This window comes from Ranitomeya variabilis, chromosome 6 (assembly GCF_051348905.1).
Source record: "Ranitomeya variabilis isolate aRanVar5 chromosome 6, aRanVar5.hap1, whole genome shotgun sequence".
NCBI classification, from domain to species: domain Eukaryota; kingdom Metazoa; phylum Chordata; class Amphibia; order Anura; family Dendrobatidae; genus Ranitomeya; species Ranitomeya variabilis.
In genome coordinates, this window is record NC_135237.1 from 576,305,195 (window position 1) to 576,331,157 (window position 25,963).

At 48.6% G+C, this 25,963-nt stretch overlaps 1 protein-coding gene across 1 annotated transcript; it reads left to right on the top strand.

The window, feature by feature from the left end:
- LOC143783146 (fucolectin-like) lies at positions 1-25,963 on the top strand. Its single transcript, XM_077271469.1, has 4 exons — positions 1-34; positions 3,901-3,974; positions 19,257-19,542; positions 25,513-25,963. Exons 2-4 carry the CDS (start codon positions 3,902-3,904, stop codon positions 25,682-25,684), a joined length of 531 nt encoding a protein of 176 aa, XP_077127584.1. The 5' UTR covers positions 1-34; position 3,901; the 3' UTR covers positions 25,685-25,963.

Sequence of the window (25,963 nt, forward strand, 5' to 3'; positions counted from 1 at the left end):
GCCGTGGATATGATGTCTGCTACTATGAACATGTGTGAGTTTTTTTGATTGTGCTTCTCATGGAGTGACACCTGGATAATTTAATTATGGCGATTAGGTACTTAATGTACTTGTATGTTATATGGGAGATCGCTTTATATGATATGATGTTTATTAAGACATCTTCAAGGGATTTTAATCACTGCACCAATGCACTTTTTATTTCACTTGGCACTTTTACGGTATTATGTTATTTGACAAATTGATGTAATGTTATTATTAATGAGCTGTACCTGTGGTTTGTATAAAAACCTGACATTTGTATGTATACACTGCTTGAGAAAGGATATTACATCCGAAACGTTGCCACGCCGTTCAGGCATTAAAGTCCACTTTTTTCATTTTGGTTGTGCTGTTATATATATATATATATATATATATATATATATATATATATATATTCCCATAAATACATTTCTTTATCTAAATAAAAAAAAAAAACAATAAAAGTACACATATTTAGTATCGCCGCATCTGTAACGACCCCACCTATAAAACTGTCCCACTAGTTAACCCCTTCAGTAAACACCGTAAGAAAAAAAAAAAAAACGAGGCAAAAGACGCTTTATCATACCGCTGAATAAAAAGTGGAATAAAACGCGATCGAAAAGACAGATATAAATAACCATGGTACCGCTGAAAGCGTCATTTTGTCCCGCAAAAAACGAGCCACCATACACCATCATCAGCAAAAAAATAAAAAAGTTATAGTCCTGAGAATAAAGCGATGCCAAAATAATTATTTTTTCTATAAAATAGTTTTTATCGTATAAAAGCGCCAAAACATAAAAAAATAATATAAATGAGATATCGCTGTAATCGTACTGACCCGAAGAATAAAACTGCTTTATCCATTTTACCAAACGCGGAACGATATAAACGCCTCTCCCAAAAGAAATTCATGAATAGCTGGTTTTTGATCACTCTGCCTCACAAAAATCGGAATAAAAAGCGATCAAAAATGTCATGTGCCCGAAAATGTTACCAATAAAACGTCAACTCGTCCCGCAAAAAACAAGACCTCACATGACTCTGTGGTCTCAAATATGGAAAAATTATAGCTCTCAAAATGTGGAGACGCAAAAAATATTTTTTGCAATAAAAAGCGTCTTTCAGTGTAACGGCTGCCAATCATAAAAATCCGCTAAAAAACTCGCTATAAAAGTAAATCAAACCCCCCTTCATCACCCCCTTAGTTAGGGAAAAATAATAAAATTAAAAAAATGTATTTCCATTTTCCGGTTAGGGTTGGGGCTAAAGTTAGGGTTAGGGTTTGGATTACATTTACGGTTGGGAATAGGGTTGGGTGTGTCAGGGTTAGGGGTGTGGTTAGGGTTACCATTGGGATTAGGGTTAGGGGTGTGTTTGGGTTAGGGTTTCAGTTATAATTGGGGGGTTTCACTGTTTAGGCACATCAGGGGTTCTCCAAACGCGACATGGCGTCCGATCTTAATTCCAGCCAATTCTGCGTTGAAAAAGTAAAACAGTGCTCCTTCCCTTCCGAGCTTTCCCGTGTGCCCAAACAGGGGTTTACCCCAACATATGGGGCATCAGCGTACTTGGGACAAATTGGACAACAACTTTTGGGGTCCAAGTTCTCCTGTTACCCTTGAGAAAATACAAAACTGGGGGCTAAAAATAATTTTTGTGGGGGGAAAAAAAAAGATTTTTTATTTTCATAGCTCTGTGTTATAAACTGTAGTGAAACACTTGGGGGCTCAAAGTTCTCACAACACATCTAGATAAGTTCCTTAGGAGGTCTACTTTCCAATATGGTGTCACTTGTGGGGGGTTTCTACTGTTTAGGTACATTAGGGGCTCTGCAAACGCAATGTGACGCCTGCAGACCAATCCATCATAGTCTGCATTCCAAATGGCGCTCCTTCCCTTCCGAGCTCTCCCATGCGCCCAAACGGTGGTTCCCCCCACATATGGGGTATCAGCGCACTCAGGACAAATTGGACAACAACTTTGGGGGTCCAATTTCTCCTGTTACCCTTGGAAAAATACAAAACTTGGGGCTAAAAAATATTTTTTGTGGGAAAAAATTTGTTTTCTTTTTACGGCTCTGCATTATAAACTTCTGTGAAGCACTTGGTGGGTCAAAGTGCTCACCACACATCTAGATAAGTTCCGTAGGGGGTCTACTTTCCAAAATGTGGTCACTTGTGGGGGGGTTAATGTTTAGGCACATCAGGGGCTCTCCAAACGCAACATGGCATCCCATCTCAATTCCTGTAAATTTTGCATTGAAAAGTCAAACGGCGCTCCTTCCCTTCCGAGCTCTCCCATGCGCCCAAACAGTGGTTTACCCCCACATATGGGGTATCAGCGTACTCAGGACAAATTGTACAACTTGTGTCCATTTTCTCCTGTTACCCTTGGTAAAATAAAACAAATTGGAGCTGAAATAAATTTTGTGTGAAAAAACGTTAAATGTTCATTTTTATTTAAACATTCCGAAAATTCCTGTGAAACACCTGAAGGGTTAATAAACTTCTTGAATGTGGTTTTGAGCACCTTGAGGGGTGCAGTTTTTAGAATGGTGTCACACTTGGGTATTTTCCATCATATAGACCCCTCAAAATGACTTCAAATGAGATGTGGTCCCTAAAAAAAAAAAAAAAAAAAATGGTGTTGTAAAAATGAGAAATCGCTGGTCAACTTTTAACCCTTATAACTTCCTAACAAAAAAAAAAAATGTTGGTTCCTAAATTGTGCTGATGTAAAGTAGACATGTGGGAAATGTTACTAATTAAGTATTTTGTGTGACATCTCTGATTTAAGGGCATAAAAATTCAAAGTTGGAAAATTGCGAAATTTTCAAAATTTTTGCCAAATTTCCGTTTTTTTCACAAATAAATGCAGGTAATATCAAAGAAATGTTATCACTATCATGAAGTACAATATGTCATGAGAAAACAATGTCAGAATCACCGGGATCCGTTGAAGCGTTCAGAGTTATAACCTCATAAAGGGACAGAAGTCAGACTTGTAAAAATTGGCCCGGTCATTAACGTGCAAACCACCCTTGGGGGTAAAGGGGTTAAACAGGTCTCAGTCTGACAGAACAGACTGTGTGTGTGTGTATATGTATGTATATATTATATATATTTTTTTTTTTTGTGGGGGTGGATCTTTGGGAAAAAAAATGGGCATATAGACAGTAAAGAAGCAGCAGCAGCAGACAGTTATGGAGCTTTGGGAGGGATGCAGTGGGAGCAATGGACGCACATACAGTGCCTGCAGGCCTTGCACTGATGTGGATATGCTGTGCACTGCCTACCTAGTGCTGCAATATCGGGACCCATGAATTAGCCCTAAAAAGGACTTTTGGTTTCTGAGGAGTTGTGGATGTAACAGTTGCAGACCTACACTAACTCTAAAAACCGCGATTCTGACCCTATCTCGGCAGCAGCTCTCCCTACTCTCGCTGAATCCGGAGATGAATGCGATGAGCAGGACGGTGCCAGGCCTCTTATACTCGGGATGATGCTGTGTGGCCCAGCCAATCACTGCACGACAACAACAAAGATGGCTGCAGCATTTCATGGCCTGGCAGACAATCCCTGCACTGTGATTGGGTCTCTAAAGTCCACCAAAACTTCTGGGTGGAGACTGCAGTTACCGCCGAATAATCCCGGAAATGCTCGCCAAGTACACCGAGCATAGTGATACTGGGGCGAGTAACGAGTAGTGGCGACCACGTTCGCTCATCACTACTGCTCACTCATCAGTCTGGAGAGAAGTGACTACAATCTATAATTCGGTTATCGGCCTCTTCAGATGAGGGGAGTGTTGTCTGCACAGGATCAGTGAGACATTACTGACTCCTCCATGTCTGTTCTCTCCTTTCCTCAGGATGAATCCTCTGCTGTCTCTGATTCTTCTGGGATCTGTGGTTCTGGCTTTTGGATGCGCTCCTGCACCTGGAGGTGAGATCCTGTACCCGGGCTGGGTTATAGCGCAGGTAGAACAGTCAGGTGTCTGTCTGTCCTGGCTTTAGGGGGACGGGGCTTTCCCTGGCTCTGTGATTCTGGGTCTGTGGTGGAGGAGGGGGTGAAGTGCACCCAACAATCAGGTCCTAGGGTGACTTCAGTGGATACTGCAGGAAGTTACCGGTCAGTTGTCGGCTGTAGTGTAGTCGCAGACCAGTCACCATGACTCTGCTGACCCCTACAGTGCGTACCTCAAATTGTATCAGTGGAGGGAGACAGCCAGGACTAACACTTAGCTGGGGATACAGGTGTTCCGGTGGGGTAACATGTTTGCCGTTGTACTCTGTGCAACTTGCCTCGGTCGGGTGGTTTGTGATCACGTAGGCCCCGTGGTCGCTCTCCTCCTGCAGGTGGTGTGGGATGCTCACCGGCGTCGCAGTGGTCATGACAACGCACATCTTCCACTGTACGCATCGGATACACTTCCAGGTTCAAAGCTTTTTAAACCACTTGCGCATTAGAACTGTATGCCCCCTGATGAAGGTTGCTCTCCGAAACGCGCGTTGGGGCGGAGGCGGGTCCCCAGGACATCTTGACTGCACTCAGATGGGTAGATGGCTTCCTTATTTTGTGATTTTGGTATTAGATAGCCCAGGGGGATTGTAGGCAAAGGAGATGTGATGGTGTATTTTGCAACCCATTTAACTGCAGCAAGCATAGTATCATATTGATTATGTCTCTCTAGGTTTCTCTGTTGTATATGTCCAGACTGCGACAACGATTGGATATTATAGATTAGAGTGAATATGCTCGCACTGTTACACCTATGAGAGGCTATAGATGTGGTGTACGTATAATTAGAGTTCCTGGGCACGCGCCTCCCGTTTTTTGCACAGCATTTTTTTTTCAATTGCGGTTCTGTATTTCACTTCCTTCACCTGTTTGTTAATGTTTTTAATAATAAAGATGTTTATATTTTGACACCTTGGGGACTTGGTATCATCTCTTTTCAGTGTTTGATATTTAATTATGATAGGTCAGATAGTCTTCTTACATATGGGTACTGGTTAGGCTGGTTTCACACTTGCGTTTTGATCTGCAGCGTTTAAAAAAAAAAAAAACGCTGTGTTTTTTAGACGCATGCGTTTTTGCATGCAGAAAAAAAACGCGGCATTTTGACGCGTTTACATGCGTTTTTTTCCTGCGTTTGCGTTTTTGAAACGCATGCTGAGAAGTGTGTGACAGCTGCCAATCATCAAAATCAACTAGAAAACCCACTATTAATAGAATTAGCTAGGGTTAGGGTTAAGATCCCTAGGGTTAGGGTTAGGGGTAGATTTTTATTAGAAGAATGTCCTGGTCACCAGGTCACTGATAAGCCACCCCCCACCATCAAGGTGATAAAGGGATCCTAACCCTAACCATAACCCTAACCATAACCCTTGGGATCCTACCCCTAACCCTAACCATAACCCTTGGGATCCTAACCCTAACCCTAAGGGTTAGGATCCCTAGGGTTAGGGTTAGGATCCCTAGGGTTACTAGGGATCCTAACCTTAGGGTTAGGGTTAGGATCCCTAGTAACCCAAGGGTTAGGGTTAGGGTTTTCTTCTTTTTTTGTGTTTTCTTGTGTTTTTCTATAGAAACGCATGCGTTTAAAAACGCATGCGTTTACATAGACAGCAATGAATTTTTTTGCCGCGAATAAACGCATGCGTTTTTTTGCGGCAAAAAACGCCGCTAGAAATTACTACGGGTTGCATTTCTGCAACTAAACGCACGCGTCAAAACGCATGCGTTGCCGAAAATGCGTTAAAACGCATGCTAAAAAACGCAGCGGCAAAAAACGCAAGTGTGAAACCAGCATTACTGAACTAAATTGTGTGTACCATGCAGAAATGGCATACAGCTTGCATACTGCAGGGATGATGTAGATGTGACCTGTATCGCCTATGTAACCATTGTGCAGCGCCCTTTCATGGTTTCCTGCTCTGTAATGGCAGCGCCCGTTCAGCAGGTAACGGCCGGGCAGGATGACTTGTCTCCGTTTTCCTAGCTCTGTAGTCTCCTTTCCTTCCAGGGCCGCCTTCACACTGGCATTTATATTTTCGGTTTGGTGTTACCAGCAGGGGCTCGCTGCACACGTTACACTGGGTGTCACGATAATGTAAAAATGTCATAATGTGAGATTAGTTCTAGAAGGTACCATGGCACACACGCTGCAGTTTCACCCCCCCCCCCCCCCCTTTTCTCCCCCTCTGCATTCGCTCAAACAACAAACACAGCCCTATGGCAGATACTCTGTGCAACTTGATACCAATGTGTGAGAAGTTTATGGCTGTAGCTGCAGATACCAGTCTCCGTGAAAACTACTCATTCCCCCCCTCCTGTCACAAATCGGGGGTGACCTTTGGCCAGCACCCGGCTATCACATGTGCAGGGGGGCTTATCTTAGTTATCCCACCACTGCTACAATGTGATGATAACACACACAAGGCTATTGACCCTATCAATTTACCGCAGGGGCTTATTTTAGGTATCCCACTGCTGCTACAATATATCACGAACTGCAGGGATTTATGTATATCCCGTTTTCTAGTTCTGCTTCGGAACTTGCAGCTCTCCAGCGCCCCCTTACCCTCAGGTCAGTCAGGGAACTACACCTAGGATAATTAGTCACCGGACAGGCCGCTTCACTGTGGACTGGCTAGCGGGCACACTGCAGCGAGGGAATTATAAATGCTCAGGCCGCAGCCAGACAATAGCTTATAAAACCCTGTTCCGTCTCTGCCAGCTGTACCCACCAAGCCCAGAGAACACTTCACTGCCACCAGCTCAGATTTCTCACAGCGTAATTAACTTCAGAGGACTTGGGGTATGTTTTAGAGCAAGGAAAACAAAGCTAGTAATTTTTATATTTTACTCCTGAAAGGTAGGCATTGTTTACGAAAGGTATGTAAAGATTTTACAATATGAGACAAAGTATGTACAAGCAATTACATAAAAAAACAGGGATTAAACATACACACTCCCATGCTGCTTAGATCATCCTAGCTAACCATGCTGGTGGGAGGAGCCATACTGTATATCCCAATTCATCAAGGAGTCTTGATGTTGTGAGGTCCCAGGCAAGAATGAAGGCTGGGCTGAGTGCAGTGACTTATATTTGCAGGCTCGTGACATCACTAAAGGGGCTGGTTTACCTGCACCCTCCCCTAGCTGCCAGGGTGCACATTTTGGTATGAAACTTCTAACACTCCTAAGTGGGCTCGCAAACCTAGCAGAGTCACAGCACACACATTATTCATCATGTATTAAAATTAGCTTTCTAATGACTCTAAACTCGGTCTCGATATTCCACTCTATTTAGGAGAAATCCGTTTCTCTGGTTCTTAGTGCCAGACTCCAGCAAAAGGCCTGTTGTGAAGCTATACCAAAGCACGTTCCGAATATGTATCTGGAATATTCCTATCATACACTGACGGTGCACTATGGCTTATTTAAGATCTCCCCTTTACAGCAAGCACATGGGTTTGGAGACAAAAGAGACTTGCATGGCTAATTAACATTCCGACTGGAGGGGGGAAAAGTGCAGAGAGCAGTTTCAAGGCTCCCCCTGGAGTTTCAAGTTACACAGGGATTGTGCCTAGATCAGCGGACGCAGTGGAAAGGGGGGTCAGAGCACACAGTGTGTGATATCAAGGGGGAAATGAAAACCATACTCCATTTTATACATTAACGTAACACCTCCCATCTAATACTAGTTGGAACTGGTGTAAAGCCCTGAGTTTTTGTTCGATTCAAGTTTTATACATGGCAGCACCGATGAGGGATAAGAATTGCATATTCCGCGTGTCAGTAGATCTATCACTTCTTGAAAGCGCTTGCAGCTAAACACAACGAGTGCAAAGTGTGGATTTCTCAGTAAGCAGTTCAGGTAATTACTCCGTATATACTCTTAAAAGAATCTCCATGATGTGGGGCACATTCTGATCGTGTCTTACTTATGCGAGGTTCACACAGCAGGTTATGCATAAAAAAAATAGTTTTCATATCCTAAGTAAAGGGGAGGTGTCAGCCTCTAAGTGATGGCACCACAGGGGGAGTGCCTGGGTTTTGTGCTAAGAATATCTTAGTGAGACAGCATTCCAGCAGTGTCTTGTATCTGGTGTCCTGCTGTTAATACAGATGTGCTATGCATCTAGATGTGTTTACCCTCCTAAGCCAAGATGATACCATGACATAACGACCCGTAAGTGTTCTTTTTACTCTTCGCCACGACAGCACCCCACTGGAGAGAGGGATCCGCCCCGCAGGAACAGGAAACCTACAGAGAAATAAAAGGGGGCGGTCCGCCTCTCCTCCTCAGTTTAGGTTTCCTGTTCCTGCGGGAACAACAGGATCTCTACAAGAAGAACATACCTGGGCTAGCATGCCGCCTGCGCGGTATCCACGAGAACGGCAGGGGCTGCAGCTTGGAAGCAGCATCGGGGGAGTTCCGTTAGACTGCTCCCTCCTCATCTGGTGGATCATGCAGACGGCTGGGTCCGGGGAGGGCCGCCCGGCATCATCTGCGGAGTGCGGTACGGCAGCGCGAAGAGGCCGGCTGGAGTCCGGTAAGAGTGGCAGCGTTCCCACTGATGTCCGGGGCTAAAATCCCAGACCGCGCATGCGCCGACCACTGTACAGGGACTACCCCGGAAATAGACGATGAACTTCTGGGGCGTCCAGGCCGAATCTATAGTGGAGGATCTAGCGTAATTCGCGCATGCGCACTACGAAAGAAAAAAAAAGGCGCAATATTTAAACCGCTGAATAGGTGGGATTTGGCGATGCAGAGATGTCATCCCCAGGTGCCATGGACCCCACTGCTGGAGATCCAGTACCCGCCACCAAAGATCACAGAGGATCCTCTGAGACCGTTCGTAAAAGCGACGGATCCAGGACAGGATCTCGGCCTACTAATACGGTATTAATCGCTTCACTGGGTGAGTTGTTAACTCTGCCTATTAAGCTGACGTTGTCTCCCTCCTTCTCTCTTTTCTCCTTCTCTCGCTACGTCTTATACTGACCAGGCTAAAAGACGACAAAAGACGAAACATAAGGAATGTGCCTTTTGTAGCCAACCCCTTCCAGACTCATACCCCAAAAAACTATGTAAGGACTGTTTCAAAGAAACAACCCAGGGAGCAGCAGTGTCCGTTACGGACTTACGTGCCATTATTAGGGAGGAGCTAAAAGCTATGACCCAAGAGAAACCACATAAAATTAAATCTAAAACTCCAACACCGGTGTCAGACTCCGAAAGTGACCAATGCGCACTTTCAGAAGCCTCCCTATCATCTTTACCATCATCTTCTTCATCAGACATTGAAGGACGCTCATGTTTTCCCTTAGACAGTGTGGACAATTTGGTTAAATCAATTAGAAACACCATGGGGTGTGAGGAGACAAAGGGTGCGCAAACCACGCAGGACATAATGTTCGCGGGTTTAGCGGAGAGAAAGAGGAGATGTTTTCCAGTTATACCAACAGTGAAAGCATTAATTAAAAGAGAATGGGAGAAACAGGATCAAAGAAGTTTTTTACCCTCTGCGTCAAAACGAAAATATCCGTTTAGTGACGAGGAACTTCTTACATGGACCAAAGGTCGACGCAGCCGTAGCCTCTACCTCTAAGCAGTCCTCTCTACCTGTAGAGGATGCAGGACTACTTGTCGATCCTTTGGGAAGCGGCTACAGGAATATTCAAACCTGCAGTAGCCAGCACCTGCGCTGCCCGGTCAATGCTCATTTGGATTGACCGGTTAGACCAGCAGATTGAAAATAAAGTTTCAAGAGAAAAACTGCGAGCAGCCATCCCCTTGATACGAGGAGCAGCGGCCTTCATGGCAGACGCTTCCGCCGACTCACTCCGTTTGGCAGCAAGATCTGCAGGCCTCGTGAATAACGCAAGACGAGCGCTATGGATGAAAAGCTGGAAAGAGGACGCGCAATCTAAATCTAAAATATGCTCAATCCCATGTGAGGGAGAGCCTTTAAAAGGAGACCGTTTGGCAAAAGGAGGCAAACGGATAGGTCTACAACAGGACCGCTAAAGATGACAAGCAGAGAGGTACCATGTTTAGAAGACCCAACCCCCCAAAAGACAACAAATACTGAGGATATACCAGTTGGGGGCAGACTGAAGTTTTTCACCACTCAATGGGAAAAAATAACATCTAGCTCGTGGGTTTTAAATATCATCCGAGATGGAATTAAACTAAAATTCTCTCGTGTTCCCCACGAGTCTTATATTATAACATCCCTCAGCTCGCCTATACAACAACAGGCTCTAGAGCTTGAAATTCAAACCCTATTATCAAAACGGGTCTTAGTCCAAGTTCCGGTGGGACAGGAGGGTAGGGGATTCTACTCTCCCTTATTCCTAATTTCCAAGCCCGACGGTTCTTTCAGGACAATCATAAACCTTAAAAAACTCAATTCATTTATTGAAAACTATACATTTAAGATGGAATCCATTAGGTCCACTATAAAACTCCTCTTTCCAAACTGTATGATAGTAAGCATCTTTTAGATCAATGCCCCCCATCATCTCCCTATTCATGACAGATACCAAAAATTCCTCAGGGTGGCGGTAATAATCAACAACGAGATTCGTCATTTCTAGTATGCGGCCTTGCCCTTCGGCCTTTCAACAGCGCCGAGGATCTTCACCAAGATAATGCTAGAGGTGATGGCCTACCTTCGCCAGAAGGAGACTTTGATTGTGCCCTATCTGGATGACTTTTTGGTAATAGGAAATTCAGTTACTCAATGTACTGATCGTTTAGCTCACGCAATTTCCTCTCTACAGGACTTAGGCTGGATAATCAATACCGACAAATCCAGACTCACTCCGCTTTCCCGTCAGGCGTTCTTGGGGCTCCATTTAGACTCCATATCTCAAAAGTGTCTTCTGCCTCAGGTAAAGATACTACTGATCAGACACAAAGTCCTAGCTGCGATAAATAATCCACGTATATCCCTAAGACAAGCTATGTCGTTACTAGGGTCTCTTATCTCTTGTATACCTGCAGTGAGATGGGCTCAATACCATAGGGTACTGTCACACAGTGCAATTTTGATCGCTACGACGGCACGATTCGTGACGTTGCAGCGTCGTATGATTATCGCTCCAGCGTCGTAGACTGCGGTCACACGTTGCAATCACGGCGCTGGAGCGATGCCGAAGTCCCCGGGTAACCAGGGTAAACATCGGGTTACTAAGCGCAGGGCCGCGCTTAGTAACCCGATGTTTACCGTGGTTACCAGCGTAAAAGTAAAAAAAAATAAACCGTACATACTCACCATCTGATGTCCGTCAGGTCCCTTGCCGTCCGCTTCCTGCTCTGACTGAGATCCGGCCGTACAGTGAAAGCAGAGCGCAGCGGTGACGTCACCGCTGTGATCTGCTCTCACTTTCCGGCCGGCAGACAGTCAGAGCGGGAAGCAGACAGCAAGGGACCTGACGGATATCAGATGGTGAGTATGTACGGTTTGTTTGTTTTTTACTTTTACGCTGGTAACCACGGTAAACATCGGGTTACTAAGCGCGGCCCTGCGCTTAGTAACCCGATGTTTACCCTGGTTACCAGCGAACGAAAGAAAGTTTCAAACGATCTGCTACGACGTACGATTCTCAGCAGGGTCCCTGATCGCAGTAGCGTGTCAGACACTGCGAGATCGTAACGATATCGCTAGAACGTCACGAATCGTACCGTCGTAGCGATCAAAATTGCACTGTGTGACTACCCATACTCGAACACTACAACATCAAATTTTACAAGAAGATAGACGGTTATTTGGTCACCTAAATGCAAAAATAACCTTATCTCAGGAGGTTTTATCTTCCTTAGCGTGGTGACTAGACTCAAATCATTTGAGTGGTGTTCCATGGGTAATAACGCCATCTCATACCATAACCACTGACGCCAGTCCTCATGGATGGGGCGCTCATATGGGGAATGAGTTTTGCCAAGGGTTGTGGAACATGGAGGAAAGCTGCAGCTCCTCTAACGTTAAAGAACTAAATGCAGTAAAATACGCCTTATACCATTTCCTCCCACAGCTTCGGGGGAAAGACGTCAGAATCCTTTCCGACAACACCACCACAGTGGCGTATGTAAACAGGCAAGGAGGTACGCGATCAGAAACTCTGTCTTCTGCTACAGAAATCTTGAATCTAGCAGAAAGTCACCTAACATCCCTTATGTGCAGCGCAGTAAGAGGAGAAAACAATCAGCAGGCAGACTTCTTAAGTCGACACACCTTGAGACAAGGAGAGTGGTGCCTAAACCAGCAGATTTTTCTGGACATAATATCCCTATGGGGCCGTCCTCAAATAGATCTCTTCGCCACAAGAAGAAACAGAAAAGTCCGGAGGTTTGCCTCCTTATCTCCAGCGGATCATCCGGACATTCTGGACGCTCACCAAGCCCCTTGGCAGTTCAGTCTGGCGTACGCTTTTCCTCCGATCATATTACTAGTAGTGTTGAGCGATACCGTCCGATACTTGAAAGTATCGGTATCGGCCGATACCGGCAAAGTATCGGATCTAATCCGATACCCGATACCAATACAAGTCAATGGGACTCAAGTATCGGACGGTATCCTGTATGTGTAGCGCCCCCACTGTCGCAGGGCCGAGGGGTACCCGGTACCGGGCCTCTGAGTCTCTGTCCTGGGGTTGTCACGGTGGCTAGACCCGGTCCGTGACCCTGCTGAGGGGCGTACAATAAAGGTGGAGGGGATGGTGATGATGTTGTCGTGGTGCGGTGCAGGTCGGTCGCAGTAAATAACGAGGACACCAGGTTGCAGTCTCTTTACCTCTTTACTGAAGGCCTCAGGATCCTCAATCCGGAATACGGTTAACCGGGCTGCGCAAGTCCGGCCGGTCCGATGGCACCTCCAGAGTTCCCTTTGCAGGTGGAAATCTGTGCCTACCTTCTAGCGCTTGTGTGTTGTGGTCCTCCCCTGCTGTGCTTACGGGATAGTCCCCACAACTGTTGTGTCTGTTTCTGAAGTTCCCTCACAACTCGATTATGATGTTCTGCTTCGTCCCCCAGATGCTATGGATAGGACGCACCCGTATGACGGGTAGGCTCGGAGCTCTTCCGGGACTCTAGCATCGCCCCTCTCCTATTGTTGCCCCCTGTGTCTTCGTAGGTGATTTGTGTGAGACAGCCCGCCTATAGCTGACTGTCCTGCCGTAGGTTTGAAGTATTGCTTGGAGCCTAGTACTTCCTCGGCGTTCCGCCCACCGGCTACGCGCCTCAGTAGGATGTTGCCTCGTCTTACAGCACGACTCCTACTGGTATTTCTCCTTGTTGCGTTGATCTCGTTTCTCACTCAGCACAATGAACCTCGCTTCTTGTCCTTTCTTAGGACACCGCCGCTATCTCGTGCAGGCACGGTCCCGTAACGTTCTCTCTGTTCGCTAGGCCTCTGTCAGGATCCCACCCCTGACAGGGACCCCCCTGAGTCTCTCCCCGCAACACCCTCTGCCACAGGGTGTTGCCTGTTCGATTCCCAGTCAGCTTCTGTCTAACTTCCTGCCTAACCCCCAGTTTTACCAGATTGTGAGGAGTGGCCTAATACATAGCACCCTTAGCTCCCCCTGGAGGCCAGACTGTGAAGTGTATTGGTGTCTGTGATACCTGGTCAGGTGGACTCCTTCAGTGCCATCAGACGTACCATAGCCCCCCTTAGCGGAGCATTCCGATACCGCAAGTATCGGGTATCTGCCGATACTTGCGGTATCGGAATTCCGATACCGAGATCCGATACTTTTGTGGTATCGGGAATCGGTATTAATATCAATGTGTAAAAGAAAGAATTAAAATAAAAAATAGGGATATACTCACCTCTCCGGCGACCCCTGGACTTTACCGCCGTAACCGGGAGCCGTTGTACCTAAGAATGCGCGCTTGAAGGGCCTTAGATGACGTCACGGCGCTCTGATTGGTCCGTAGCGGTCGCGTGACCGCTACGCGACCAATCACAAAGCCGTGACGTCACCTAAGGTCTTTCAAGCGCTTGAAAAACCTTAGAAGACGTCCGCAGCTTCTGATTGGTCGCGTAATGGTCACGCGACCACTACGCGACCAATCACAAAGCCGTGACGTCACCTAAGGTATTTCAAGCGCTTTAAAGACCTTAGGTGACGTCACGGCTTTGTGATTGGTCGCGTAGCGGTCACGCGACCGCTACGGACCAATCAGAGCGCCGTGACGTCATCTAAGGCCCTTCAAGCGCGCATTCTTAGGTACAACGGCTCCCGGTTACGGCGGTAAAGTCCAGGGGTCGCCGGAGAGGTGAGTATATCCCTATTTTTTATTTTAATTCTTTCTTTTACACATTGATATTAATACCGATTCCCGATACCACAAAAGTATCGGATCTCGGTATCGGAATTCCGATACCGCAAGTATCGGCAGATACCCGATACTTGCGGTATCGGAATGCTCAACACTAATTACTACCCCAAGTCATACGCAAAATCAGAGAATGAGCAAAAGTGATACTGATAGCTCCATTCTGGCCCAAGAGACCATGGTTCTCGTGGCTACAAACCATGTCGGTCTCAGATCCTTGGGTCCTCCCCTCAACACCCAACCTTCTCTTCCAGGGTCCGTTTTTCCACCCTCAGGTGGACAATCTCCACCTGACGGCCTGGAATTTGAGAGGCAGATGCTAAGATCAAGAGGATTCTCGGGGGGTTTGATTGACACACTTCTCCAGAGTAGAAAATCTTCCACCACAAAAATTTATACGAGAATATGAAAGAAATTCTTACAATTCCATATGCTGCGCCCCAGAGTCCTGGTCGTTGCAGTACTGATGCTCCGCCGCTAAGGGGGGCTATGGTACGTCTGATGGCACTGAAGGAGTCGACCTGACCAGGTATCACAGACACCAATACACTACAGTCTGGCCTCCAGGGGGAGCTAAGGGTGCTATGTATTAGGCCACTCCTCACAATCTGGTAAAACTGGGGGTTAGGCAGGAAGTTAGACAGAAGCTGACTGGGAATCGAACAGGCAACACCCTGTGGCAGAGGGTGTGGCGGGGAGAGACTCAGGGGGGTCCCTGTCAGGGGTGGGATCCTGACAGAGGCCTAGCGAACAGAGAGAACGTTACGGGACCGCGCCTGCACGAGATAGCGGCGGTGCCCTAAGAAAGGACAAGAAGCGAGGTTGATTGTGCTGAGTGAGAAACGAGATCAACGCAACAAGGAGAAATACCAGTAGGAGTCGTGCTGTAAGACGAGGCAACATCCTACTGAGGCGCGTAGCCGGAACGCCGAGGAAGTACTAGGCTCCAAGCAATACTTCAAACCTACGGCAGGACAGTCAGTTATAGGCAGGCTGTCTCACACAAATCACCTACGAAGACACAGGGGGCAACAATAGGAGAGGGGCGACGCTAGAGTCCCGGAAGAGCTCCGAGCCTACCCGTCATACGGGTGCGTCCTATCCATAGCATCTGGGGGACGAAGCAGAACATCATAATCGAGTTGTGAGGGAACTTCAGAAACAGACACAACAGTTATGGGGACTATCCCGTAAGCACAGCAGGGGAGGACCACAACACACAAGCGCTAGAAGGTAGGCACAGATTTCCACCTGCAAAGGGAACTCTGGAGGTGCCATCGGACCGGCCGGACTTGCGCAGCCCGGTTAACCGTATTCCGGACTGAGGATCCTGAAGCCTTCAGTAAAGAGGTAAAGAGACTGCAACCTGGTGTCCTCGTTATTTACTGCGGCCTGCACCACACCATAACATCGTCACCACCCTCCACCTTTATTGTACGCCCCTCAGCAGGGTCACGGACCGGGTCTAGCCACCGTGACAACCCCAGAACAGAGACTCAGAGGCCCGGTACCGGGTACCCCTCGGCCCTGCGACAGTGGGGGCGCTACACATACATCTACCAACACATCAGAAATTCCGATCCAGGATAGATTGTAATTTCTTCAAAAAGGGAGAGAACTAGGTTTAACTGTAAACACCTTAAAGGTTCATGTTTCAGCACTAGGAGCCCTCTATGGCCATAACATTGCGGGAGACAGATGGGTATCCAGATTTATCACAGCCTGCGAAAGAATAAATCCAGTTAACATACCTAGGATTCCACCCTGGGATTTAAATTTAGTTTTACAAGCCCTAACAGACTCTCCATTCGAGCCAATAGACTCAATACCCATTAAATACCTATCACTAAAAACGGCCCTCTTGGTAGCACTGACTTCAGCTAGGAGAATAAGTGACATCCAAGCACTCTCTATAGATCCACCTTTTTTGTTAACTTTTCAGGATAAGTTAATTCTTAAACCAGACCCTTCCTACCTTCCCAAAGTAGCAAAAAAATTCCATAGGTCACAAGAAATAATCTTGCCCACTTTCTTCAGTAATCCCTCCACTCCTGAAGAACAGAAATATCACACTCTAGACGTTAAAAGAGTAGTGTTAAAATACATTGAAAGGACCAGCAGCTGGCGACAGTGTAGGGCTCTGTTTATTTCCTTCCAGGGTCACAAGAAGGGTCATGGAGTAACAAAAAGCACCTTATCCCGGTGGATCAGAGAGTCTATCAGACTGGCTTACTCCGCGAGGAAAGAAATCCCTCCGGAAGGCATAACGGCACACTCCACCAGAGCGATGGCATCCTCCTGGGCAGAGAGGGGAGACGTCCCGATTGAAACTATATGTAAGGCGGCAACGTGGTCAAATCCTTCTACATTTTATAACCACTATAGGCTTGACCTATCGTCAACTTCTGACCTAGACTTTGGCAGGACTGTCCTCAGCACAGTGGTCCCCTCCCTAGGTGATGGTCTCTGAAAGATCTCCAGTGGGGTGCTGTCGTGGCGAAGAGTAAAGGCCCCGTCTCACTAAGCGATTTACCAACGATCACGACCAGCGATATGACCTGGCCGTGATCGTTGGTAAGTCGTTGTGTGGTCGCTGGGGAGCTGTCACACAGACCGCTCTCCCCAGCGACCAACGATCAGGGGAACGACTTCGGCATCGTTGAAACTGTCTTCAACGATGCCGAAGTCCCCCTGCAGCACCCGGGTAACCAGGGTAAACATCGGGTTACTAAGCGCAGGGCCGCGCTTAGTAACCCGATGTTTACCCTGGTTACCCAAAAAAACAAACACTACATACTCGCCTTTCGGTGTCCAGGTCCCTTGCCGTCTGCTTCCTGCTCTGACTGAGCCGCCGTACTGTGAGAGCAGAGCGCAGCGGTGACGTCACTGCTGTGCTCTCACTTCTCACTGTACGGCCGGGAGTCAGTGAGAGCAGGAAGCAGACGGCAAGGGACACCGAAAGGCGAGTATGTACTGTTTGTTTTTTTTGGTAACCAGGGTAAACATCGGGTTACTAAGCGCGGCCCTGCGCTTAGTAACCCGATGTTTACCCTGGTTACCAGTGAAGACATCGCTGGATCGGTGTCACACACACCGATTCAGCGATGTCAGCGGGGCCTCAACGACCAAAAAAAGGTCCAGGCCATTCTGACACGACCAGCGATCTCGCAGCAGGGGCCTGATCGCTGGTACGTGTCACACATAGCGAGATCGCTATGGAGGTCGCTGTTGCGTCACAAAACTTGTGACTCAGCAGCGATCTCGCTAGCGATCTCGCTATGTGAGACGGGGCCTTAAAAAGCCGGATTACTCACCGGTAATGCTCTTTTAGTGAGTCCACGACAGCACCCTCTTACATCCCTCCCTAGATTAATATAATACATATTATTTGAGTAAAATCCTTTTAATCATAAGCAAATAAGTTTAAACAATGAAATAAATGATATTTGCCTAATACTGGCGGTCCTCCGGGTACTCTGAAATCAAAACTGAGGCGGAGAGGCGGACCGCCCCCCTTTTATTTCTCGGTAGGTTTCCTGTTCCTGCGGGGCGGATCCCTCTCTCCAGTGGGATGCTGTCGTGGACTCACTAAAAGAGCATTACCGGTGAGTAATCCGGCTTTTCAAGTTTAATCCCATTTTATTTGTATTGTACACATGATTTTTGTCAGCTTTATAATATCTTTTACACCTTGTAAACACTGCCTAACTTTTTTTTTTTTGAGTAAAATATATAATTTACTTGCTTGTCTCTCCCTGCTCTATAAATAAATTTGTCGCGTCCTCTGAAGTAAATTATGCTACTAATTTGGGTTGGCTCTCGACCTGTTAATCCTTAGGAAATCGAAGCTGTTGGCAGCATACTTTATTCAGTGCAATTGGGGAGTTTTTGTAGTGACTGTGGCATTGATAAATTATTGTTCCCGCCTGAGTGGGAGTAGTTATCACCCTCGCTGCAGCATGCCCAATAGCCAGTACATAGCAGGCAGCCTTTCTTGCGACTAGTTACCCTAGGTGCAGTACCTAATCTGACCTGAGGGTAAGGGGGCGCCAGAGAGCTGCAAGATCCAAACCGGAAGTGGAATATAGATAAATCCCCTTCAGAAGGAACCAGGGGCAACCAAACAACCCTGGTTTGTGACAAGTTGATGTGAGTAGTGGGGATGATAAAGGTATCCTCCCCGGGATCCCTGCCATATTGTTGGCAGCATGGTGTGAACCGTGACACTGGGGTCTAGCTTGGGGCAGTGGCTCATGAGTGGTGCGGTCCATCCTTGGGCTTGAGCCTCATGTAGTGATAATGGTGCACCCCCTCTTGTAAATATTTCACCAAAATCAATCACCATACCCCCATCCCTAAAAGAAAAGATCCAGGGCACTGCTGCCAGTAACACAAGACACTGGGTGTTGACCGCTGCCATTAATCAGAGTACTATTGTATGATCCTTCTGATCCTGGTGTCACCGCCGTCCATGTACAATGTCTCCTGGCCCACAAATGCCTGCTTACAGATTGTGATGAGGTCACAGATTTGCTCCACTCAACTCCATTCTGCAGTACATGGCATCTCTAAATACAGCCCCATCCTGCAGCAGATCACTCCTTTATACCTGTGCATGGAGCACCATTCTGCAGTATATCTTCTAAGGTGATAAAACACCCAGTGGCTGAGCAACCCTACAGTTATTATGGGGCTTGTCTGGGCAGTTCTAAAATGACTAGAGGATGAGATTGCTGTGTACATGCCCCTCTGCCCCCCAGGCCAATCTCCCCTTTGGTCCATCTGATAGATCCAGGATCAGATGTCATCGGTTCTGACAGCACCCACATCTCCTCCATATGTGATCTCTTCTGTTCTCTCCTCAGCCACGAATCTAGCACGGACCGGCGTGGCCTCCCAGGTGTCGGACTATCCATACTCCACCAGGAGCGGATTGGCCAAGAACGCCATCGATGGGAACAAAGACACCGACTTCAGTAGTGAATCCTGCACTCACACCAAGATGGAGAAGAATCCCTGGTGGAAGCTGGACCTGAAGCAGAGCTACAAGATCTCCATCGTCATCCTGACAAACAGGATGGACTGCTGTCCTGAGCGACTGATGGGGGCTGAGGTCCGAATTGGAAACTCCCCCGACAACAACAATCCAGTGTAAGTTCATAAAGAAGCAACATTTTCTCTAGAAGCCTTGTGCTTCCTCCAGGGTGCTTCATCTGTAGTCTGGTGCTGTCGATTGAATTACTCAAAGCTACCTAGGACCAGGTCCAGCAGCCAGGTCTGTACTTCCTGGCCACTGGACATCGTGTCTTCTAGGTAATGTAAGACTATTCTTACTGAGTGTGTTGGGGGACACTTGCTTGGCCGCGATATTCAGCACACGGGCACGGGTTTTAAAAAACAAAACAGTCCATACGGTTTATTACGGTGTCATAAACTGGGCTATGCACAGTTCCTTATGTACATTTCATGAAACACAACAAGCACCAACTGGTGCTATTAACTTGCAGCTTTAAACACTTCATTTACGGCTTTGACTCACGGACACCAAACCTGCTGGATCTCTCACTTCGTCCAGTTATCATGGGTGTCCGTACGCCGAACAGTTCACCAATGTCCCAAGTCACAAACAGCACATGTGACTCCGGGTCGTGGTCTCTACACACGCTGAACCTCACTCCGTTCAGTTGCCGTGGGTGACCACACAGTTCATAGAACTTCACAAGCACTAACAGTCTGTATAGTACCTGACGGGAGCTCCTGCTCCACCTGCTGACTCCTTGTCAGTCCACTCCTCCTGGGGAAACTGCCTTACGGGGTTCACCAACTTGCCTGGCCGGCACACATGAGTCAGTCCAGAGCCACCGAAGGCCGGTACCTTCCCCGGGTTCCACTGTCTCCTGCTCAGGGATCCGGTCCTCCTCCCAGGACCTCCCACGCCAGCAGGTGCTCTCCAGGAAGCCTCCTCCCAGGTCTTCCAACACAGGAGCACACACGGCCCACACACAGGCCCACAGGAACCATACACAGGACCATACACAGGGCCCTCAGGACCTTCACCACTCAGGTCCACTCACTGGAACCACACAGGAACATGTGACCCACACCCTGGTCACGTTATGTACCTGTAACCACACCCACAGTAATGGATCACATGGCTGGTCACGTGATCCTGACATCACTGCAGGTCTATTCTCACGGCCTCAATACAACTCCGTGCACATACCGGGGAGACCATGCAGCGCCCCCTACCTGTTACAGGGATCACTGCATCACATATCCCCCCCCCTCTGTTCAAACTTGTGGGGTTGAACACCTGTCATGCACGTGGGGTCACGAGACATGTCACACACGTTACCTTGCCCTATCAGTCGAGGGAACCGTCTCAGTCGGTTTTGGGCATCACATACAATAGTCCAGTTGTTGAGTTTACCCCGCCCCCAGCGGTCAATGTGTACGTTTTGAGTTTTTGTCCTCAAGCCACCATCTATTTGTGTCAACAGACCTTTGGTCACCACATTTTTCCTGTACGCCCCGTCACCCGACTTTCCTCTCCACGGCCGGCACCCACGGTTGGTGCGGTCATGAGTCCCACTGACGGTCAAGCCGACTGTCTGGTCTGAGTCAGACCCACTTAGTACACGACAGGAACTACTACTTGCAGATTCTCTACGTTCTTGCCTTGCTGAAAGTCTCCGGCTACCTGTCATTTCATTATTTGGAGGGTCCCTTCTGTTCCCTTTTCCTTGGGAAGAAGGCGGCCGCCACCTCATGTTCTGCAGCTGTTTATTGACCTGCCGTCTGTACAGTCTTAGCTGCTCTATTTCTCTCAGGTAGGCCACGCGATATCTCAGGAGCATCCGGATATTCCCTAGACTCTCCTTGGACCCGACAACCAGGAATGACACCATCCCATCTTCACCCACCTGGGCCTCGTCATCAGCCGGAATCCTCAGTCTCTTCACACCGGATATATCCACCATCTCCTGCATCACTTTCCCAAATCTGCCAATGAGCTTCGCTACTAGAGCTTTGGGCACTTGGACTGTGTCCTCTACCAAGCCCAGACGACTTTGAGCTTTCCTGGCTTGCTCCAAACGTCGAGTGGCCTCACCATTCCTCAACAGGATCATCTGCTTCGTGCGGAGGCACTGTAGGTGCATGTCCCTCAGGACAGCCACCCTCTTCACTGTGACTTCCTTAGCAGACAGTATCACCAACTGTTTCGTCTCCAGTGCCCAGTGCACACTACACACTTCTACTGCTTTTTTAAAGGCCTCATGCGCACCCTCACTGGTACATGCATCTTGCGCCTCTTCGGGTACATCTATCACGCACTTGAAGAGCGGAGTCTCACTTTCTTCAGGAACGGACGGCTCCTGCTTTGCCATGGACCTTTCCATCAAGACACCTGTCACAACCGGGTGACCATCTTGTTCTGCTTTTAGCGCCAACTCCTCTTCAACTTTACCCTCTTCCAGACCCCGGGTCAAGATGGGCATTAGCAGCTTCACCTCGTTACCACTCTGGTACTGGCACGAGAAGTCTGCGACCACCACCTCTTTCTCTTGTAGAGGGCCTTTTAGTGCTCCTTTGAGCACTTCCACATCATCTCTTAAGGCCTTATTCACACTTAGCCACGTTGACAGTTGACCTCTGAGTTCAGAGACTTCCTTCTCCAGCTCATCCACCCTGTGCTCAGCGGCCTGTCTCAGGACCCTTTCTTGCTCAACATGGTCCTTCCCTGTCTCTTTAATCAATTCTATCTCGCTTCTCCCATCCTCTGGATTGGTGAGACATCCATCACTTGAGGAGGTACTCACTTCAGGCACCACTTCTTTGGTGGCCTCCTCCCCTTCTGCACCCTCAGACTCTGCACTGTCAGGGTCAGCCCTCTCTTGGGTCTCAGTGGTGACATCATTAGGTTAATCCCTTTTCCCTGGGACTTCAGAGTACTTCATACACCCCAGGTCCTCAGCATCTTCCATCAATTCCTCACACGGAACAACCGGTTCAGCCCCTTTGGCTCTTTTACGTCTCCGGCGACGGGAGGAAGAGTTGCCTGAGTCAACCTTATTACACTCTTTTCCACTGGCATCACCGTCTGAATGAGAGTCATCACCAATCGTCACCACAGGTCCTGGACCCCGTCCTCCACCTGTCACCACAGGTCCTGGACCCCGTCCTCCACCTGTCACCACAGGTCCTGGACCCCGTCCTCCACCTGTCACCACATGTCTTGGACCCCGTCCTCCACCTGTCACCATGGCACATGCGCTTGTTACTGGCCATGACTTGTCACAGTCACCCCCAGAGTCTGTGTCCCTCCCCACAGTATGATGACCCCGCAAGTCACTCTCTGTCTGGGTGTCAGCTCCACTTGTTTTATCCACCAGACCACTACCAGTCGTATTGTAGCATACTTCAGGTGACGTCAGGTCAGTTAGTTGGGTAGTCGAACCTTTACCTCCGGTCAGGCCTACCTTAGGACTGTCAACTCTAGGGGGCGCCTTCTCAACATTACTAACTGACATCCACATTATATCCACAAACACTTCAGCCTTTTCCCACAGTGCTTCCAAATCTTGTCCTATTACCATATGATACGGCAAGATCGGGACTACAGCCACCTCATGGTATGTGGAAACCTCCGCTACGACAATGTAGATAGTGGCTACCTGGAGATATTCAGTGTCGCCAGGTGACACAGAATTTCCTGGAAGGGTTCTCCGTAAAGACGCTTCTCTCCAACTTCTCTCTTCTCGCTTCTCTCTTCTATCAACGCCCGCACACACTCTCCATCCAGCCAAAAAGGACACAGTCGTGACACCTCACTGATTGCCGCCCCTTTTTTGGCTCCGCCCCCTTTTTGGGCAAGTGCTCCGCTTTTTGACACCACCCCTGTCCGGGATTCAGCCCCCCTTCGGGATTCCACCCCTTTTTGGGCCATTACCCCTGTTCGGGTTATCGCCCCTTTTTGGGTCTCCGCCCCCTTTTGGGCAACCATCTCCGTTTGGGCCACCGTTCACTATTAGGGACACTCCCCTCCCTGGGATACACCCCGTGGACTTCCCCACAGCACTCAGGCCCCAGTTCGCACAGTACACCCCTTTGTCTCTGGGCTTGTACTGGCCCTTTAAGAGTCAGCACAACTTGGGGAAAAAAGGGAGAGAAAAAAAATAAAAAATTTTTTTCTTTTCTTTTATATGTCACTTCACCAGCTCCTGCTGGTACCGCCACAGCTCCCGCTGCAGTCACATACAACCGACACCTCCAGCTGCCAACCACAAGCCACCGCAGCTCCGCCTGCTGTGGAACCACTTGCTGCCACTGCAGCTACGCTCCACAAGGCTCTACCGCCGACTTCGTGGACCCGCCAACCGACAGGACGTCGCTTGTCCCCTTCGTAACCCCGCCGAGTTACAGCCAGACGCTTGTCAGCTTCGTAACCCCGCCGAGTTACAGCCAGACGCTTGTCAGCTTCGTAACCCCGCCGAGTTACAGCCAGACGCACTCTTCGTGGCCCCACCGAGCCACAGCAATTAACTCCACGTGTGCCTTCGGGATCGCTCCCCGCATTCGAGCACCAAATGTAAGACTATTCTTACTGAGTGTGTTGGGGGACACTCGCTTGGCCACGATATTCAGCACACGGGCACGGGTTTTAAAAAACAAAACAGTCCATACGGTTTATTACGGTGTCATAAACCGGGCTATGCACAGTTCCTTATGTACATTTCATGAAACACAACAGGCACCAACTGGTGACATTAACTTGCAGCTTTAAACACTTCATTTACGGCTTTGACTCACGGACACCAAACCTGCTGGATCTCTCACTTCGTCCAGTTATCATGGGTGTCCGTACGCCGAACAGTTCACCAATGTCCCAAGTCACAAACAGCACATGTGACTCCGGGTCGTGGTCTCTACACATGCTGAACCTCACTCCGTTCAGTTGCCGTGGGTGACCACACAGTTCATAGAACTTCACAAGCACTAACAGTCTGTATAGTACCTGACGGGAGCTCCTGCTCCACCTGCTGACTCCTTGTCAGTCCACTCCTCCTAGGGAAACTGCCTTACGGGGTTCACCAACTTGCCTGGCCGGCACACATCAGTCAGTCCAGAGCCACCGAAGGCCGGTAGCTTCCCCAGGTTCCACTGTGTCCTGCTTAGGGATCCGGTCCTCCTCCCAGGACCTCCCACGCCAGCAGGTGCTCTCCAGGAAGCCTCCTCTCAGGTCTTCCAACACAGGAGCACACACGGCCCACACACAGGCCCACAGGAACCATACACAGGACCATACACAGGGCCCTCAGGACCTTCACCACTCAGGTCCACTCACTGGAACCACACAGGAACATGTGACCCACACCCTGGTCACGTTATGTACCTGTAACCACACCCACAGTAATGGATCACATGGCTGGTCACGTGATCCTGACATCACTGCAGGTCTATTCTCACGGCCTCAATACAACTCCGTGCACATACCGGGGAGACCATGCAGCGCCCCCTACCTGTTACAGGGGTCACTGCATCACAGTAATCATGATGGTCTTGCAGACTGCTGATTTGTCAGGTGAAATTATCTTTGGTTTTGTACAAATATTAGTCTCTGCATCACATATTACTGTGAAAATGTGAGTGTGTGGCAGCTGGGCTCGGGGGTGGGCCTCCTTGCCTGTAGTATGGCAGCTGGGCTCGGGGGTGGGCCTCCCTGCTGGTAGTATGGCAGCTGGGCTCAGTGGTGGGCCTCCTTGCCTGTAGTATGACAGCTGGGCTCGTGGGTGGGCCTCCCTGCCGGTAGTGTGTGGCAGCTGTGCTCGGGGGTGGGCCTCCTTGCCTGTAGTATGGCAGCTAGGCTCGGTGGTAGGCCTCCTAGCCGGTAGTATGACAGCTAGGCTTGGGGGTGGGCCTCCCTGCTGGTAGTATGGCAGCTGGGCTCGGGGGTGGGCCTCCTTGCCTGTAGTATGGCAGCTGGGCTCAGGGGTGGACCTCCCTGCTGGTAGTATGGCAGCTGGGCTCGGGGGTGGGTCTCCCTGCCGTTAGTGTAGTTGTTGACCTGTACATGGTAGATCTGATCCGCTGCTGGTCACATTTGCTGGTTTTCTCCTCCAGGTGCGGCACAGTCACCAGTGTTGCCTCTTCCACCTTGTCCTTCTGCTGTCCTGGAATGGAGGGTCAGTACGTCAGCGTGGTGATCCCCGGACGCTCAGAGTACCTGACACTGTGCGAGGTTGAGGCTTATTCTGACTCCGTGACTAACAGGAATTACAATGTCTGCTCGTAGAGGCGGTAACATCACATCGTTGCCTTCAGCTGCTGCTGGTTCTTCAACTTCCCCAGGTTTCATGAGGAACTTCCATTGTACGACCTGTGCATTTGTTAAAACGTGAAAATATACCGGTCTGTTGAATTCATTCCTTAAAGTCATCAATATTTAACCAGTTCATGCCTGGATGACTTTCCTTGCTCCTGACAGGCACTTTCAGACATGTAGGATTGTCTCTCTGAGCTGTCTATATGGACATGCAGGTGATAGAAGGATGAATACAATCATACCTTAATA